The 19,263-nt window shown below is 43.7% G+C and overlaps 1 protein-coding gene across 2 annotated transcripts; it reads left to right on the forward strand.

Moving 5' to 3' along the window:
* The first annotated feature begins 214 nt into the window (after nt 1-214).
* On the forward strand, nt 215-18,925 carry si:ch211-232b12.5 (zinc fingers and homeoboxes protein 3). 2 transcript variants are annotated; one of them, XM_024381329.2, is made up of 3 exons: nt 215-474; nt 13,911-16,885; nt 17,524-18,925. In XM_024381329.2, exons 2-3 carry the CDS (start codon nt 14,121-14,123, stop codon nt 17,555-17,557), a joined length of 2,799 nt encoding a protein of 932 aa, XP_024237097.1. In that variant the 5' UTR covers nt 215-474; nt 13,911-14,120; the 3' UTR covers nt 17,558-18,925. The 2 variants fall into 2 exon arrangements, with proteins under 2 accessions (XP_024237097.1, XP_024237092.1); XM_024381324.2 differs by lacking the exon at nt 215-474 and adding an exon at nt 557-976.
* Nucleotides 18,926-19,263: the final 338 nt, after the last annotated feature.

Below are 19,263 nucleotides of genomic sequence, written 5' to 3' on the forward strand. Positions count from 1 at the left end.
GTATTTCTGAATTGAATTCAAAAGATTAAACATGTTGGCAATCAAAATAATAATTATCATCTGGCAATGCAAATGATGGAGTAAATGTCCCCGTATTGCCACATAATGGTGCCTTATTTTTACGCACACGTACTGTATAACCAACCAAGGAGTAAGAGCCTAGTCTTTGGTATACCTATGACCTCAGATGGATTGTCCCTCGATGAATCTTGAGTCAGTAAAGCTGGAAAATGTAAATAGAAATAGGATATGGCGCGTCGGTGCGACATATTTGTGGCATGAGCTATCCACCCCTTTACGCGCACTAGTCATTACGCTGAGCAGGCCTTTTTGATATTCAGGGACAATCTCACTCTCAACGTTCCTGTGGTTCGACAGACGAGGCGCCTTAACACACGTTAAATTGGCAAAACAGAGTTACCTAATTATTATGTAGCCTATTCATTAGGCTAGACTGCTTTCATTATGTGGCAGGTAAGACCTTTTCTGATAGGAAAGGACGTCAAAATTATTAAGCCACATCTTTGGCAAATTCTCAAATACACTCTTCAGTTTTCAACAGGCAGACATCAAGATTATGACCGACCGTGGTTCGTGTCCAACACTTTCGCTTCGTTAGAGCGTATCTCTCTATACATTCACCGTCCAACCCCCGCCCTTAACCAAAATTTAGATGAAAGGGTTTAGGATGTTGGGTGACGCTCTGAATCACGTGTTCATAGGAAATACACTCTGTATAATTTTTGGCTACCTCGTCCTGCCGCCGACCACAGTTATTTTCTGTCCATACAGTGTGCGAGGAGAGGTAATGTACCTTGCTGTGGTCACTGTCGGACGGGTTCACGCCAGTTTATCGGGTTCAACTGAGGAGAGGACCCACCCCCCTCCTCTCAAAGCGCAACGAACGGAGCTAATCTAATATTAATAATTTCTATATTAATGTCGTATTCCATTTTACCCCGGTCCAACTATCAAGGTAAGGACACTTTTCCTTGTAGCCTACAATAGAATAGCTCTAATTATTTTTGTATAATCACAGATAGTTTACTCCAATTCTGTCTATTGAATTGTATCTGGTGCTGTAGTCTAGGCAGTATATATGAAGTCGCCAATATATAAAATGGCGACAGTAGGTGGGGGGTGCCGAGTTAGGATTTTTGGGAATATGTTTTATTCTAACGTTACAGTATGAATTGAAGATAGTCGCAAATAGCCCAAACACCGAGCCAATGTTTGCCAACAGGCTACTGGAGTGAAAGGGTTAACTCGACTTTTTGTTACAGTTTCAAGAATGTAGTCTACTCAACGTTGTACTTGCCCTCTCGCACGCTACAATGTGACGTTTCTGATTAATTTATTGCACAACGCTGAATATTTCCCCTGCTTTTTGAGCGAGTCAGTGCTGACTATTTCAGTATCCAAGTTCTAAGGATTTTTTATATAACGAATACATAATCTTATTGGATGTGATGTCGGGTAGTCTAATTTACACGAACCAGACGTCCGGCTGGATTTACTACCCAAAATGTCTTCCTTTTTAATCTATGAATTTTAAAGCGACGTTAATCCTTCCTTTCAATTAATCAGTTCAGTAGGCTAATGTATTATGTTTAATTGCAGACATTGTTGTTTTAGCCTATGTATTGAACAATCTTGTTTTCCCACCTGTTACTGCCTTGCGTTGATGCTTAGAGCTCGACAATCAACTGCATTTTGGGAGCTGTCATCATGTTTTCGTCTGTCTTTTTTAATGTGTGTCAAACTGTCAGAATATTGCACACTGTAAACTTTTCCTCACGATTCCAATCTCACTAAAACAGACAAGACAGCGCACATTATTCATGTGTAGCCAATTAATTGACACTGTAAAATCACATTTTTGTTGTCTCTTAGCTGGCCATCATGCCTACACTTTATATTGGACCATAAGATGGTATTCTACCTCTTGAATGAGCAGCACAAAATATTCATCCGAAAACTATTGGTTTAAATATTCAACCTTCTAATCAGGGGAAATGTGTGAGTGATTCATGCACATGCAATGAGCCAGGGGCATCATGCCCATTGGAACTGAAGGAGCATGTCATGCTACCAGTGGTATAGGAAATATCATTTAAGGTTATTAAACTAGAATGAATATGCAGACACCTAATTTGACCATTATTGCCCCATCAAAATACATAGATGCATGAAGTTCGTAAAAGAGCCTCATTTTGCTCCTATGCTTGGCAGATGTCTCTCCTTACTGACTAATACAAAGCTAGACAAGCTAGCTCCCATAGCTTGGCTCCTCTAGGCTAGCTAGGTTCAGCCTAGTCCAGTGAGTGTGTCTGTGTAGAGGTTTGCACTCTTCTAGGCGGTTACACTGGGGGAATGTCAATTCCCTTTGTGGATCCCTGGGAACGCTCTTCCATCTCCCTTCTCGGAACTGTTCTAATGAGGCCAGGCATATTGCTTTTTATCCTGACTCCCTGCAATTAGGAACAGCTCACAGTTTTGGTTATGGCCATAACAGAGAGTGTTTGTATACACAGACACAGTGTAATGGGCAGAGAGTGCCCACCCCACTCTACAAAAAACATCCTTGTATGCCACTCCTTAGTTACTGTACGAATATACCGCTTTGAGGATTAAATGTTCTGTCTATTGACACCAGTCAGATAATATTTTTATGTCTTTGGCTTAGGTTTCACTGTGCCGTATAGTCATTGCCAGAGCACCCTCAAGGAGGTCATATGGTCGTGATTTGCAGTTTTAGCAGACATCGAGTGTATAACATTCCTCGAGTTCAGAGAGGAAAATCAGCTATCTAATGCCAACCAGATCTATTTCCCAGCAGTTCTGTACAAACAACCATATTCGTGATAACAGCATACTTCCCCCTCCTCACAAAAACAGTCCCATAAGCATACTACTTAGAGAGCTTTGTTATGTTAGTCTGAAAGTCTATACCACTCTGTATGGGTTTGCTCTTATTCTCTCCTATTCATCGTATGGTATTGCTTTTGTCTTAGGAGTTTCGAGGCACAAAGCGATCGAAAGCCTCCCTGAGACAGCATGTTTGCTCAGTTCCAACCAAAAGAAACTTCTCTGCACTCGTGGAGGAAAAAAACTGGGGGCTAGAGAGGAGAGCCCCTGCCACTTTCTCTGTCCCGTGCAAGAAAGGTTTGGTCAGCAGGAGCTGGCATTTGCCAAGCTCTGGTACTTACAAGAGGCTGTGATGTCAGCCATTTTAGGTTGGACAGTACAATGCGCGATACGCCGCCATTTTTCTTAGTTTTTCTTTTTAAGTTGCCATATCAATGGCCTGGAGTCCAAGATACAGAACTGAAGGAGATATAAAAAACACAGAAATAGGTTCTCATTACTCAGGATTTTTTTACACATTTTTGGTCTGTCATTCAGCCAGGCCATAGAGGAAGGCTTTGGTGAACAATATAAGATTGTGATGGATGACATTAAAATGCATTTGAACAGAACAAGAGATGCTTTGGCAGTGTACATTATACTGTAGTACAATACCCCAGTCCTCAGACCTCTGTGCCAATTTTACAAGACGACACTGACAGGATGTCCTTTGCAATATATATATCCCACATTTGTCTTTTATGAAAGGACTGTCACAAACACTTAATCAGTAGAGTGGACTGTGCAGTCGAGCAGGTATTTTTGTATTGTCGTTGTGAGAAGGTCTCTTTACCACTGGCCCACCCAACCCCAATGGTCCGGAACAGCTAAGCCAAGACTGGCATTTTCAAAGATGGCACAGCAGGAGGATTAACTTTGTCCTTTGCCTGGCATAAAAGGTGGTCATTTATGTGTGTGCGTGTGTGCGTAAATGCGTCTGGTGGGTGTAGTCGAGAGACTCCTCTGTGTGTGGTGTGGTGGGCAAGGAGAAGAGAGGGGTTGCTATGGCAATGTTAACACATGAGTGGCACCGCCGACTGGTCTCCCAGCGGACCGGGCTGCAGTCATGGAGGTAAGGGGGGCAAGGAGGAGACGGTTGACAACACCTGCGTCTCTCAGCAGGCATTCACACGTTCACACACCCTTACTCATATACTGGTACACACATAAATACATAGAACACAAACACACACGCCCTGAAGACACAGTCAAACACAGAATTAAGGGGCATACAAACGACCAGATGCTGAAGACGGATACACTGGGTTAACCACTTGCATCCTTGGCTGAAGGTGTGACAGTGGAGCTTACAACTCTGTAGTTAATGTGGATATTGTGGACATACAAACATTAACCTATTAGAATACACTTGAATTATGATGTGCAAACTAAGTCACATCCATTCAGTCAAACACACATTACTAGACACAGAAATCATAATAGACACAGTAGACATCCAGACATGCAGGAAATTGAACAATGGCAAGTTGACGGACAGTCGTCTAAATAAGGTTCCCAGTGCTGGGTCACATTTCTCTTATAAATGAGACGCCATTGTTCCCAACATCTTCCTTGTTCAGGGAAGTAATTGCTATCTGTTTCTGACTTATATTTGGATGTCCAGTTGATCCACTCACATGACTTTAATCTATTTAATGAACATTTGGCAGAAGATGTACTCCTAAACAGATTTTTCCTATTGTTTAGGTGTGTCTATCAGGAACTGTTTGCCTGTCCCACACCCACTTATGCCAGGCACAGTTTCTGTTGATTTTCAACTCAAAACCAGGGAAGCAGGCTGAGGCTGTCAGACTTTCAAGACAGCCGTGGATCACTGAAATGCTAATATATGGAAAACAAATGTTGTCATAAAACAGCCAAGATTTCTCATCAGCCCTTGTGTGACTGCAGCACCACAGACTGTTTACTGGCAGTTGAGTTTAAAGATAAATATTTCTGAAAGCTTTGGTGTAAAACGATGTTGAAGAGAACAGGCAAGAAGGGTGTGTGTTGTGTGCGTGTTTTGAGGAAGTGGAATACTAAAACACTTTCTCTGTCATAATCACCCAGCTGTCTGTCTGGGTCTGCTTTCCCTATGTCGTTCTTCTCTGTCCCCTCACTCCTCAGTCATGTGACCAGCGACATGGCATTGCAAATACCAATCTGTTTGCAAATGTCAACAGTGCGAGTGCCTATGGGCTATTTTATTGAATGTGTACCACTTTACACCCCTTCAGATATGAAGCCACATTTTTTCTTAACATTTTATTCTAAAAAGCCAAACATTAAGTAGTCTCTTGAAATGAAATCATGCTGGCTGAGTTGAGCACACAAGGTAATATGAGGACTTTGCTTGTGAAGAGTGAGCGGAGGTGTTCTAAGAGCTTGTCTGAGAGCTCTGTCACTTTGCCTCAGTTCAGATCAGTACTCACCAGAGATGAAACTCTTTTAATCTCAGCCATAGAGCCATTGCCAGTATCGGGACATATGACACACCAGGAGACGGTGCTCGTCTGAGTCGTCTCCTTCAGCGCTGAAACACGAGGCCCCTCTTTTCAGAGTGCACCATTCATTGGCTCCAGTCCCTGTCTGGGAAGCCCTTGTCTTGTGTCTGATCGCACGTCTTGCTCGCTAGATAATGCACCCCATTCTTTTGAAAGGTGACCTGGTTCTTTATGTACCCTTGCTCAACTTTTGGCCTGTCTTTGGTTTGTCATGCAGGAAATTTGATGTTTTAGGAGGAGAGATACCAGGGCAACGGCTGTCTTGCCACTAGAATATTGCTCAGCACAGTACTCCTGTCCTGGACCACATCCACACATGCTACATCAAATAACTTATTCGTGCTCAGATAACATTATTTTCCATCACATGGTCTTTTTTTAAATGGCATGGCCTTTGTATTTTTTTAGCCCTTTTTTCCCCCAATTTCGTGGTATCCAATTAGTAGTTACAGTCTTGTCTCATTGCTGCAACTCCCGTACGGACTCGGGAGAGGCAAAGGTCGAGAGCCGCGTGTCCTCCGAAACCCAACCCAACCAAGCCTCAATGCTTCTTGACACAATGACCATTTAACCCGGAAGCCAGCCATACCAATGTGTCGGAGGAAACACCGTACACCTGGCGACAGTGTCAGCGTGCACTGTGCCCGGCCCGCCACAGGAGTCGCTAGTGCACGATGGGACAAGGACATCACTGCCGGCCAAACCCTCCACTAACCCAGACGACGCAGGGCCAATTGTGCGCCGTCCCATGGATCTCCCGGTCGCGGTCGGCTGTGACAGCCTGGAATCAAACCCAGAATCTTTAGTGGTGCAGTGGTCTAAGGCTGTGCCACTATAGATTCTGGGAAGCCCCTCAAGTCGGAAAATCTGGCATCTTTCTAGAGCTCGGATTTTCTGACCTGAAGATCATTGAGATCATGATTCAACCTTGTTTTTTTTCTAGAGTTCCCAGTTGTCTTGAAAGCACCATTTGTCATTGCCACATCATCATGATTGCATCATCATCATGATGTGGCTAGTCTGATGGTGCTTTCAAGACAACTGGGAACTTGGAAAAGAACAAGGTCAAATCATGACCTCAGTGATCTTCAAGTCAGAAAGCAAGAGCTCTAGAAAGATGCCTGTGTTTCCGACTTGGAATTCCGAGTTCCAAGTCGGAGATTTCCGGGTTCCCAGTTGTTTTGAACGCAGCATCAGTACCAGTCTCTTTTAGTCTGGTTACCGGTCTTTTTAGCTAACATTCCACTCCTTGCCACTCTTGTCATTTGCTTTCGGCAATCTCAACGTTCAATATAGAGCCGGATTTATGGCACAGTTGCTGATTGGTAGTTGGAAACAACATTAATATTTTCCATGACAACGTAATGGAACATGTGGGGCTTGCAAATGTTGCGCAATATATAGTTTGAATTTTAAGAACAACAATAAACAATACCGTTATGACCTGCTGCAGTCAATGCAAGATCATGTTGTTCATAGTGGCTAGAGAAGACTCCGTAATGAGAGAGAATTAATGATACTGAAAATATTAGCCAACAAGATTCAATCGAGCTATGTTTGCTTCAGTTGCATCCCCATTAATGATAACGAGAGGAAAGAAACTCAAAAACCTGTTGTCATTCCTCGCACATATGCTGATCATCATAATTTTCTTATATTTTTACAATTTTTTATATTATTTGTCATTAAGTGATGGAGTCTAGACAGGTTACTTTAGGAAACTTTTTGAATGGAATTAGCGAACTCACACGTGTCCTAAAAGTCTAGATGATAAAAGGATACTACACTGAGCACTCGTGCTTGGCTGCCATTTTGGGACAGTATCAACAGTGGACTAATGAAAAACACACCAAAACATTGTTTTTAGTGGATTTTTCCTTTAACTACGGTATCATAACTAGTAACTTAACTTCATCGGCTGCCCATCCACTGTCCACACTATACTAAAACCATAGCATCACTTTTTATTAGATGAGCACGAGAAGACCAGACTCTTGCATGAGAGCTATAGCCTTCGTCTCAATGGAATGCACTCACTAAAACTGCTGTCAGGGGTTAATTGTGTGCTGTATAATGACCTCTCCGCTGGCTAAACATACAGCAAATGCCCACGTCTGGATACAGCAAACCGGGATTACTGCATAAGAGGCTGGTGACCTATTTTTTTGTGGTGTTTTTTTTTGTTGTTGAAAGGGAGCCATCATTAGAAATAAAAAGAGGCAGTTACAAAAAGGACGTCACAGCCCATCTGGGATCAGCATGTATTGTGGGCAGTCATTTGGGATTTTAAATTCTGGAACAGGTAAATTTTTTATTTACCGACCAGCAGGCCATGGTGAATGCATACATGTGACTCCATTCAGTTTCACTGGCTGAAGACATATCGTTTTGTTTTAGGAGTGTAGCCATGTTCAAGAGAATGCGGATGACTGTAAATAATTTGACTTAAGATTTCAATAACGTAATAGTGTGCTCATTCTGCATACTGAGCAGCGGGCTCCATTGTAATATATAAAGTAATAACACTCCTTGTAATAAATACTTTTAAGTACTGAGAGCGGCACTGATGAGGATGGTGATGAACATTCGCTAAAGAGAGCTTACGCATGTTTATCTACCAAAGCATCATGATATCTCTGTGAGAACTAGATGAATCAAGAGCAGTTTTCAACACCACATCACACATCAACAAATTCACAGCAAGAGAGGCAGAGAGAGGGAGAGACATAAATAAATAGAGAGAGAGAGAAAAAATATGTGTGGGGAGGGTAGGGTTCACCAAGAGTGCAGCGAGTAAGAGAAGCCGATTCGTTTTCTCACTTTCTGATTCTGTTTTTGTGCTCAGAATGTTGTTACCAATGATAGAGTGCCCAGAGAAACAATCATTGTGAGATATTTAGCTACATAACTGTAGAAACAGAATAAAAGGAAATCACTGACCTGTGTCCTGAAGCCGTTTCAAACTGCATTAAGGGGTGTGTGTGCATATGTGAAATTTTAAGCAATTGTGAGGAACGTCATGCGTGAGTGTTTTACAGTACAAAGGGGGTATTCATGGATGGATAGGCATCATGCACCTCACACAAAGTACGTGAGGATGGCTGGGGGTTGGTCTGGAAGGGGGATAGGCCCCCGGTCCGGATGTTGGAGAATTTAACATTTTTCAAACACCTGAAATAGCTTTTTCCTGCAATCTAGAGTCATAATCATTATGCTTAATTCAATGCATTTTTGAGCTGTCTGTATCCTCCCGACTGGTGGTTCGTACATTTAAAACGTATATATAATATACAGTATATAATATATACACAGTGGGGAGAACAAGTATTTGATACACTGCCGATTTTCCTACTTACAAAGCATGTAGACGTCTGTAATTTTTATCATAGGTACACTTCAACTTTGAGAGACGGAAAAAAATCCAGTAAATCACATTGTATGATTTTTAAGTAATTAATTTGCATTTTATTGCATGCAATAAGTATTTGATACATCAGAAAAGTAGAACTTAATATTTGGTATAGAAACCTTTGTTTGCAATTACAGAGATCATACGTTTCCTGTAGTTCTTGACCAGGTTTGCACACACTGCAGCAGGGATTTTGGCCCGATTTTGGCCCACTCCTCTATACAGACCTTCTCCAGATCCTTCAGGTTTCGGGGCTGTCACTGGGCAATATGGACTTTCAGCTCCCTCCAAAGATTTTCTATTGGGTTTAGGTCTGGAGACTGGCTAGGCCACTCCAGGACCTTGAGATGCTTCTTACGGAGCCACTCCATAGTTGCCCTGGCTTCAGCCACGACCCATCTTCAATGCTCTTACTGAGGGAAGGAGGTTGTTGGCCAAGATCTCGCGAAACATGACCCCGTCCATCCTCCCCTCAATACGTGCAGTCGTCCTGTCTCCTTTGCAGAAAAGCATCCCCAAAGAATGATGCTTCCACCTCCATGCTTCACGGTTGGGATGGTGTTCTTGGGGTTGTATTCATCCTTCTTCTTCCTCCAAACACGGCGAGTAGAGTTTAGACCAAAAAGCTCTATTTTTGTCTCATCAGACCACATGACCTTCTCCCATTCCTCCTCTGGATCATCCAGATGGTCATTGGCAAACTTCAGATGAGCCTGGACATGCGCTGGCTTGAGCAGGGGGACCTTGCGTGCGCTGCAGGATTTTAATCCATGACGGCGTAGTGTGTTACTAATGGTTTTCTTTGAGACTGTGGTCCCAGCTCTCTTCAGGTCATTGACCAGGTCCTGCCGTGTAGTTCTGGGCTGATCCCTCACCTTCCTCATGATCATTGATGCCCCACGAGGTGAGATCTTGCATGGAGCCCCAGACCAAGGGTGATTGACCGTCATCTTGAACTTCTTCCAATTTAAAATAATTGTGCCAACAGCTGTTGCCTTCTCACCAAGCTGCTTGCCTATTGTCCTGTAGCCCATCCCAGCCTTGGGCAGGTCTACAATTTTATCCCTGATGTCCTTACACAGTTGTCTGGTCTTGGCCATTGTGGAGAGGTTGGAGTCCGTTTGATTGAGTGTGTGGACAGGTGTCTTTTATACAGGTAACGAGTTCAAACAGGTGCAGTTAATACAGGTAATGAGTGGAGAACAGGAGGGATTCTTAAAGAAAAACTAACAGGTCTGTGAGAGCCAGAATTCTTACTGGTTGGTAGGTGATCAAATACTTATTGCATGCAATAAAATGCTAATTAATTACTTAAAAATCATACAATGGGATTTTCTGGATTGGATTTGGTTCTGGTTTTGGATTCCGTCTCTCACAGTTGAAGTGTACCTAAGATAAAAATTACAGACCTCTACATGCTTTCTAAGTAGGGAAACCTGCAAAATCGGCAGTGTATCAAATACTTGTTCTCCCCACTCTATATGTATTTCTCTGCAAAAATCTGGGTAAAAGATTGATAAACTTATTCATTACATTTAGTTATTGCTTGCTTTTCTCAAGTCTACCAACCTTGCAGCAGGCATGCCAGCTAAGGTAGTTGGACAAGCTAGCTACTCTAACTTGATTGATAGCCTGAAATGGCTTCTTGGCAGGTAGTTATGAGGTTGGCAACCTATCTGAGCTAGCTAAAGCTAACTTCATAAAATTGCTAGGTGGCTACCCCAACAATGATCACCCTAGAAATATCAGACTGTAGGGACCATGGCACTAAATCAAATCAAATCAAATCAAATGTATTTATATAGCCCTTCTTACATCAGCTGATATATCAAAGTGCTGTACAGAAACCCAGCCTAAAACCCCAAACAGCAAGCAATGCAGGTGTAGAAGCATGGTGGCTAGGAAAAACTCCCTAGAAAGGCCAAAACCTAGGAAGAAACCTAGAGAGGAACCAGGCTATGAGGGGTGGCCAGTCCTCTTCTGGCTGTGCCGGGTGGAGATTATAACAGAACATGGCCAAGATGTTCAAATGTTCATAAATGACCAGCATGGTCAAATAATAATAATCACAGTAGTTGTCGAGGGTGCAACAAGTCAGCACCTCAGGAGTAAATGTCAGTTGGCTTTTCATAGCCGATCATTGAGAGTATCTCTACCGCTCCTGCTGTCTCTAGAGAGTTGAAAACAGCAGGTCTGGGACAGGTAGCACGTCCGGTGAACATGTCAGGGTTTCATAGCCGCAGGCAGAACAGTTGAAACTGGAGCAGCAGCACGGCCAGGTGGACTGGGGACAGCAAGGAGTCATCATGCCAGGTAGTCCTGAGGCATGGTCCTAGGGCTCAGGTACTCTGAGTGAGAGAAAGAAAGAAAGAATGAGAGAATTAGAGAGAGCATACTTAAATTCACACAGGACAAGACAGGAGAAATACTCCAGATATAACAGACTGACCCTAGCCCCCCGACATATAAACTACTGCAGCATAAATTCTGGAGGCTGAGACAGGAGGGGTCAGGAGACGCTGTGGCCCCATCCGATGATACCCCCGGACAGGGCCAAACAGGCAGGATATAACCCCACCCACTTTGCCAAAGCACAGCCCCCACACCACTAGAGGGATATCTTCAACCACCAACTTACCATCCTGAGACAAGGCCGAGTATAGCCCACAAAGATCTCCGCCAAGGCACAACCCAAGGGGGGGAGGGGGGGGGGCGCCAACGCAGACAGGAAGACCACGTCAGTGACTGAACCCACTCAAGTGACGCACCCCTCCTAGAGACGGCATAAAAGAGCACCAGTAAGCCAGTGACTCAGCCCCTCTAATAGGGTTAGAGGCAGAGAATCCCAGTGGAGAGAGGGGAACCGGCCAGGCAAAGACATCAAGGGCGGTTCGTTGCTCCAGAGCCTTTCCGTTCACCTTCACACTCCTGGGCCAGACTACACTCTATCATATGACCCACTGAAGAGATGAGTCTTCAGTAAAGACTTAAAGGTTGAGACTGAGTTTGCGTCTCTTACATGGGTAGGCAGGACATTCCATAAAAATGGAGCTCTATAGGAGAAATCCCTGCCTCCAGCTGTTTGCTTAGAAATTCTAGGGACAATTAGGAGGCCTGCGTCTTGTGACCGTAGCGTACATGTAATGCTTTGTAGGTTAGCAGTAAAACCTTGAAATCAGCCCGTGCCTTAACAGGAAGCCAGTGTAGGGAGGCTAGCACTGGAGTAATATGATCACATTTTGGGGTTCTAGTTAGGATTCTAGCAGCCTTATTTAGCACTAACTGAAGTTTATTTAGTGCTTTATCTGGGTAGCCAGAAAGTAGAGCATTGCAGTAGTCTAACCTAGAAGTTACAAAAGCCTTGATTCATTTTCCTGCATCATTTTTGGACAGAAAGTTTCAGATTTTTGCAATGTTATGTAGTGGAAAAAAGCTGTCCTTGAAACAGTCTTGTTATGTTCGTCAAAAGAGAGATCAGGGTCCAGAGTAACGCCAAGGTCCTTCACAGTTTTATTTGAGACGACTGTACAACCATCAAGATTAATTGTCTGATTCAACAGAAGCTATCTTTGTTTCTTGGGATCTAGAACAAGCATCTCTGTTTTGTCCGAGTTTAAAAGTAGAAAGTTTGCAGCCATCCACTTCCTTATGTCTGAAACACAGGCTTCTAGCGAGGGCAATTTTGGGGCTTCACCATGTTTCATTGAAATGTACAGCTGTGTGTCATCCGCATAGCAGTGAAAGTTAACATTATGTTTTCGAATGACATCCCCAAGAGGTAAAATATATATAGTGAAAACAATAGTGGTCCTAAAACGGAACCTTGAGGAACACCGAAATTTACAGTTGATTTGTCAGAGGACAAACCATTCACAGAGACAAATTGATATCTTTCTGACAGATAAGATCTAAACCAGGCCAGAACTTGTCCGTGTAGACAATTTTGGGTTTCCAATCTCTCCAAAAGAATGTGGTGATCGATGCTATCAAAAGCAGCACTAAAGTCTAGGAGCACGAGGACAGATGCAGAGCCTCGGTCTGACGCCAAATAAAGGTAATTTACCACCTTCACAAGTGCAGTCTCAGTGCTATAATGGGGTCTAAAACCAGACTGAAGCATTTCGTATACATTGTTTGTCTTCAGAAAGGCAATGAGTTGCTGCGCAACAGCTTTTTCTAAAAATTCTAGAGAGGAATGGAAGATTCGATATAGGCCGATAGTTTTTAATATTTTATGCGTCAAGGTTTGGCTTTTTCAAGAGAGGCTTTATTACTGCCACTTTTAGTGAGTTTGGTACACATCCGGTGGATAGAGAGCCGTTTATTATGTTCAACATAGGAGGGCCAAGCACAGGAAGCAGCTCTTTCAGTAGTTTCGTTGGAATAGGGTCCAGTATGCAGCTTGAAGGTTTAGAGGCCATGATTACTTTCATCATTGTGTCAAGAGATATAGTACTAAAACACTTGAGTGTCTCTCTTGATCCTAGGTCCTGGCAGAGTTGTGCAGACTCAGGCCAACTGAGCTTTGGAGGAATACACAGATTTAAAGAGTCCGTAATTTGCTTTCTAATGATCATGATCTTTTCTTCAAAGAAGTTCATGAATTTATTACTGCTGAAGTGAAAGCCATCCTCTCTTGGGGAATGCACTAGGTATTACAGAGAGAGAGATTTTTTTTAAATTAAATAAATAATTTCTTAAACCGGACAGATCTGGTGGTGCACATGCCCCTGTGTCCCCTATGGGTATGAAGCCTCTGCATGGATGTGTGTGTGTGCCAACACTCATACCAAACGTCTTAAATATGTGAACAGTGGATCAAATGTGAACAGTGGCTCTCATCCAAGGTTGGCAGAAGAGTTTGGCATTAATATGAGGCACATGATCAGGATGCTCATTAGACACTCGCTGATGGTATGGGTAGGGGGTTAAGGACCCATATAGCAGGATAGGATACAACCATCGTTTTTTTTACTGACATTGTAAAAATAACTAAATAACTAAATAGCTAATAACCAATTGTGTGTGGTGTTATTCTTATAAGGAATGATTTACCTTATCACATATTTGTTCTGTTTTCTCTCCTATAGGTTCCCAGTGAACTTCTAAAACAGTCTAACCCTAACTCATCGTGTGAGAGGAGCCCCAGAAGCTGAGGGCAAACATGAAGCAACACTGTGAAGTCATTGCGGCTGGCCCATGACACTTAAACTCTCAGCCCTATCCACAAACCACTCGCCCTCCGTTACCATACGGGACAACCAGTCAGTCACCCATCATCTGCACACAGCTACATTACAATGGCCAGCAAAAGGAAGTCAACAGTGCCCTGTATGATCACATCTAAAAGCAAACACATGCGTGAGGAGATCATACTTGGCTGCCTTCCTGAGCTCCTACCCACAATCCCAGAGGACAGCATCCTCAGTATATCTGGAGAAGACAGAGGCCATTTCTCCCATGATTCCTCCAGACCTGAAAGGGGCGACAAATGGCAGAAAGGTAGCACATACAGCTGCCCACCCTGCCGCTTTGAGTCCAGAGAGCTGAACTACTTTTTGGACCACCTGCACAACTGCCACATAGACTTCAGGGCCCAACCCTGCTTCTCCTGCCTGAACTGTGGCGTGTCAGTGGTCAGGTTTGAGGCTCTGGCCCTGCACAATGCTAAAGCACACCCTGGGGTGTCAGGGGGCTCTGTCTCCGCTTCCCTACATGTCAGGAAGAGAGATGGTGCGACCACCGTAGAGCAGAGTCTGTTCACGACCAATGGGGAGGACTTGAGCGATACTGCAATCTTTCTCACTAAAACACCTATAGTGAGGGTGATGAAGGCCAAGGGAGAGCACAAGAAGATTGTGGTTTCCCACACGGTGGAGGTGCAGAGGATAGACACTGGGAAGAAAATGGAGCGGACAGACCCCACCATGTTGACGAATGTGCCTGAACTACAAAATGGGTCTCTCAGTGGGACCGGTGGTGCTGCTATGTTGAGAAACCCTGTCACTCATGTGATAACAACAACAGTGCCCAATCAAACCTATCACCAGCACAGCTCTCCCACCTTCTCCTCCATCTCGGATTCTAGCAAAAACCTTCCAAAGGTGATGATTCCCCTGAGCAGCATCCCCACTTATGATGCTGCCATGGACACCAGCAGCTTTCTCAAGACTTCCTTTGGTAAGTTCCCCTACCCGACCAAAGCTGAGCTCTGCTACCTGACTGTGGTCTCTGATTGGCCAGAGGAGCAGATCAAACTGTGGTTCACTGCCCAGAGACTCAAACAGGGGATCAGCTGGTCCCCCGAGGAGATAGAGGAGGCCAGGAGGAAGATGTTCAACACAGTCTTCCAAGGAGCAGCACCCCAAAAACAGCCCCCCAAGCAACGGCACACAAATCATATTGTGACCCATCACACTGTCCATGCCCAGCCTGCTCCAGTGGGCCCCAGCCACCAGGCTTCCAAGGTGACCCATGGCAGTGTAGTGAGCAGGCATACTGGAGTCATATCCACTTCGGCTAGCATGTCAGCCGCTGGTCACCCGGTCACCACTAGGGTCTCTTATGCTACCCCAACCATGATCCCCCCAAAATATCAGACTGTAGTCAGCAGAACAACACAGGTAGTGGCCAGGAACACTATCCCCACTACTGTGGCCAGCCAGGAGTCTGACAAGACTGTTGCTCTGAGGCTGGGCAACAGTTGTGTCATTAGCACCAGCTGCAGAAGCAGCCGTAACAGTAGTAGTTGCAGTAGTAGCAGCAGTAACAGTAGTAGTTGCAGTAGTAGCAGCAGCATCAGTAGTAACTCCTCCATCAGTAGTAACGACAGGGACCGTGGCACTAGGAAACCAATGAACAACATCAGTTCCAGCAACAGCATTGTCAGTTGCTCCTCCAACATTGGCAATAAAGATGACTGTAGCACTGACAGCCATGACAAACCAAACAATCAAAGCAGCAGACATATTAGCATTGCATCTGTCTTGGAAGGCTTCAGCAACAGCAGCAACAAAGGTAAAGTGATCATGAGTAACACCAGCAAATCTAACGTTATCGCCTATAACATTCATAGCAATGGAAACACAGCTGACCAGGATCAGTACACATCAACAAAGAGCGATGATGACAGTAACAACAACAATATCCACAAGTCCAAAAATGGCAGTTTTAGCAGTGGCTACTCCAGTACTAGAAATAATGACAGTGTCAACAACCTGAACCTTGCCAGCAAAGCCCAAAACGAAAACACCAGCATCAGTGTCATTACCAAAAGCAGCAGTAGCAGCAACAGCATATCTATCATTAAGGATGGCAAATGCATCAAGGAGGTTCCTATGAAAGCTTTTTCAGTCCTGCGGCAGCTTATCAAAGAGGAAGACCATTTTGGGGACGACAGAACCTGCCCTGAACTAAAGATTGACCCCATCAAGATCAACCTGCAGAGGCTCATGGTGAGCGATCCAGCTGCCAAACCTGGTTCAGAGGCCTTCCCTCCAGAGCTCAAGTCTGAGACACATGTCTCTGACCGCTCACACCCATCCAAGAAAAGCCCCCAGCAGGTGCACCTTTTGAGGCAGGCATTCACCAGCACACTGTGGCCCAGCAGCCAGCAGTATGAGGAGCTGAGTATCATGACGGGCCTGCCAAATCCAGAGGTGGTCCGCTGGTTCAGCGACAGCCGCTACATCCACCAGAACGGCCAGCTGAAATGGCTGGAGGGCTACCAGTGCCTACCAGTAGAGGGAGAGGAAGGAAAGGGCCACAGAGACTCTGAAGCAGGGGTACTGATCAATCCCCAGGAGGTTAATAGGAAACTAGTGGAACTGGAGGTGAACAAGCAGCTTGATGAAGGACCTAAGGAGCTCCACTCGGGGCAGCTGGGATTCTGGTGGGGCGCAGACACACAGAGGCCACTGCTGAGTGCAACACAGCCAGAGGAGACTGGGGAGAGAGGGAGAGCTGTGGAGACAGAAGAACTACATGGTCACTGGGCAGAGAGGGAGGAAGATCACCCTCAGCCGGTTAGCAGCCAGGCCTTTGGGGAGAAGCAGGTGGAGGCCAGGTGAGTTCTATCAGTTACCGTTGTCTAATGAAAATGACTCAATCTGTGATCACCCCATACCTTCATGGAATGTACTGTATATGTTAGGTCAGTTGTTTACTTGTCAGGCTCTTTGAGACTAATGATGATGATTTTTCAAAGGTTAATATTGCTCCTTGGCCATAACAGAATGTCAAACACTATACTGTTGATTTCTACAGTAGCTATATATTGTTCTGAAACTGGATATGGTTTATTTAGGGCTTTGTAAACTGTGAAAATTAAGTTTGTAGTTGTTACTGTGATTTCTGAAGAAACAAAAAAACCCAGGGAGGGAGTGTGGGTACTCATACAGAGTGGCTTTCACAGACAATCAAAGGTCTGTGTATTAGAAGGTCTGTGTATTTTTAGAAGAGTTGGAGTCTGGGCCATTGAATTATAGATTAAGAGAGAGTGCTAATATATGTGAATAAATCATGAAATTTGTCTTTTATGAGTTGGCTGTTACATAACTTAGTCTCTGATTTCCTACCACCTGTTGACGGTGCTGATTCTAAAGACACTTAAAGACACACGTGTATTCATGGGAAATGTAATTTAATCAGAACAATATTGTACTAATACGTGTGTGCACGCGTGTTGTGTGCACGTGTTTTCAGGGATCGTCTGAGGATAGAGCTGCTTGAAGTCTGATGGAGTGGCCCAAACGTACTAGGGGTACAGGATGGGTTGGCTGTCCGGCTTTACAGATGGCCATGGTCTGGTGTGTTCATTATGACAGCAGATGTGATTGTTGCTGGACCGTTGGACTGTAACTGTGAATACCCCCCTATTCCATCACTTCCTGCCATCCTCTAAAGAAATAACTTCTCACCATTGAGTCCTGTGATGTTCAAGCCTTTCTTCATGCTTCTTTGTGGTCATGTGGTGAGTAAGATGATGCATGTAGAGGGCGGTAAGACATGAGACAGAAAGGAGGCGCACACTGACTGGACAACTGACTTGAGGGAAGATGGGAGAGGGATGTACAGTATATGATTCAAACTGCACTATAGAGGGTTTTCGTTGACTGGACAAAATGACAAGTGTCTAGGAGATGTTATTGTTGGCTTTGTGATATTTTTTACTTTTTTTTAGCAACCAGTACTTCACTGCCTTGAATTTTACTTTTCTCTGTAAAACATTTTTTTTCCCAATTCTTACTCTTCTTCTATAGTCACTGTAAGTCCAGAAGCAATTGAGCCTTTAGTTTTATTTAGCTCTGTATAAATGTTGGTGATCACTTAACAGTTCAGCTATACGCAACAGACAATACAATGGACTAGCAGAAAGCAATGTTAAAACCACACTGCCCCAGAGTAAAGATGTTGGCAGAGCGCTAACAGAATCAATACACTGCCCTGGCTTCATCTGCAAACCCAAACATAAAAGAAGCCTGTCATGCAAACGTTGCCTTACTCAGTCTGTCCATGCATTTATGACTGGTCTGCCCATCACTTATAGCTTTCCAGCTGCTGTGATGTTGAGATCAAAACAAGGTGCCAGTGCATTAGTCACTCCTGTGATGGTCTACATCTATGAATAAAAAAAATATGCTGCTTCTGTATTCTTGGAAAAGCTTAACATTCAGCTGTAATAATATGAAATATCATTACTGGCAAATGTTATAAAATAAAGGTAAATTTGATCAAATGCCCTGGAGGACACAGGTAGGTCTTGTGCTAGCTAGAGAGCCAAATGAAGAGATCTTTTCACTCTACTGAATTTTCATACAAACGTAGTCACTACATACATCCTACAAAGCTGCATCTCTGATAAGCTGCTAAATAAGCGAAGAACGGTGCTATACCATCCAAATTGGAGGCGATCTCCTACCAGCAGTGTATGCACTTGTGAATGTTACCAATTTATTTTTTTGGTTAGAAAAATAATGAAAACAAATCTGGACTTACGGTGTTATGATCACTTTAACTTTTATGAAATAGTTTGATCAAAAAGCACTGTTGTATCATCCTTTCTACACTTTGAATCTTTACTGAATAAATACTCACTGAGAAACTGTTTACTTGTTTTTTTATTGCCACATTAAAAGCTATCACACCTGTAGAATGATTATAGTACATGACATTTGCTAATGCATATTTATATGGGTGTATTAATTGACATAAATTGCATTGAAGAATTAACAAAGAATTGGCAGGTTATTTTATAAACACAGGTAGTGCCATCTACTGGTAGAGGACAAGTTGATGCACTGTTCTCTCCATTAAGAACTACATGCCAACAAGAAAAATCAATTGGTTAGGGAAATTGAGCTCTTGCTGCCATGGCAGCAGAAGTTTATAATCATTATTTCCAGTGTACTGTATTTGGCAAGTTGTAATCAGAGACATACAAAA

This window comes from Oncorhynchus tshawytscha, linkage group LG02 (genome assembly GCF_018296145.1).
Source record: "Oncorhynchus tshawytscha isolate Ot180627B linkage group LG02, Otsh_v2.0, whole genome shotgun sequence".
NCBI lineage: Eukaryota > Metazoa > Chordata > Actinopteri > Salmoniformes > Salmonidae > Oncorhynchus > Oncorhynchus tshawytscha.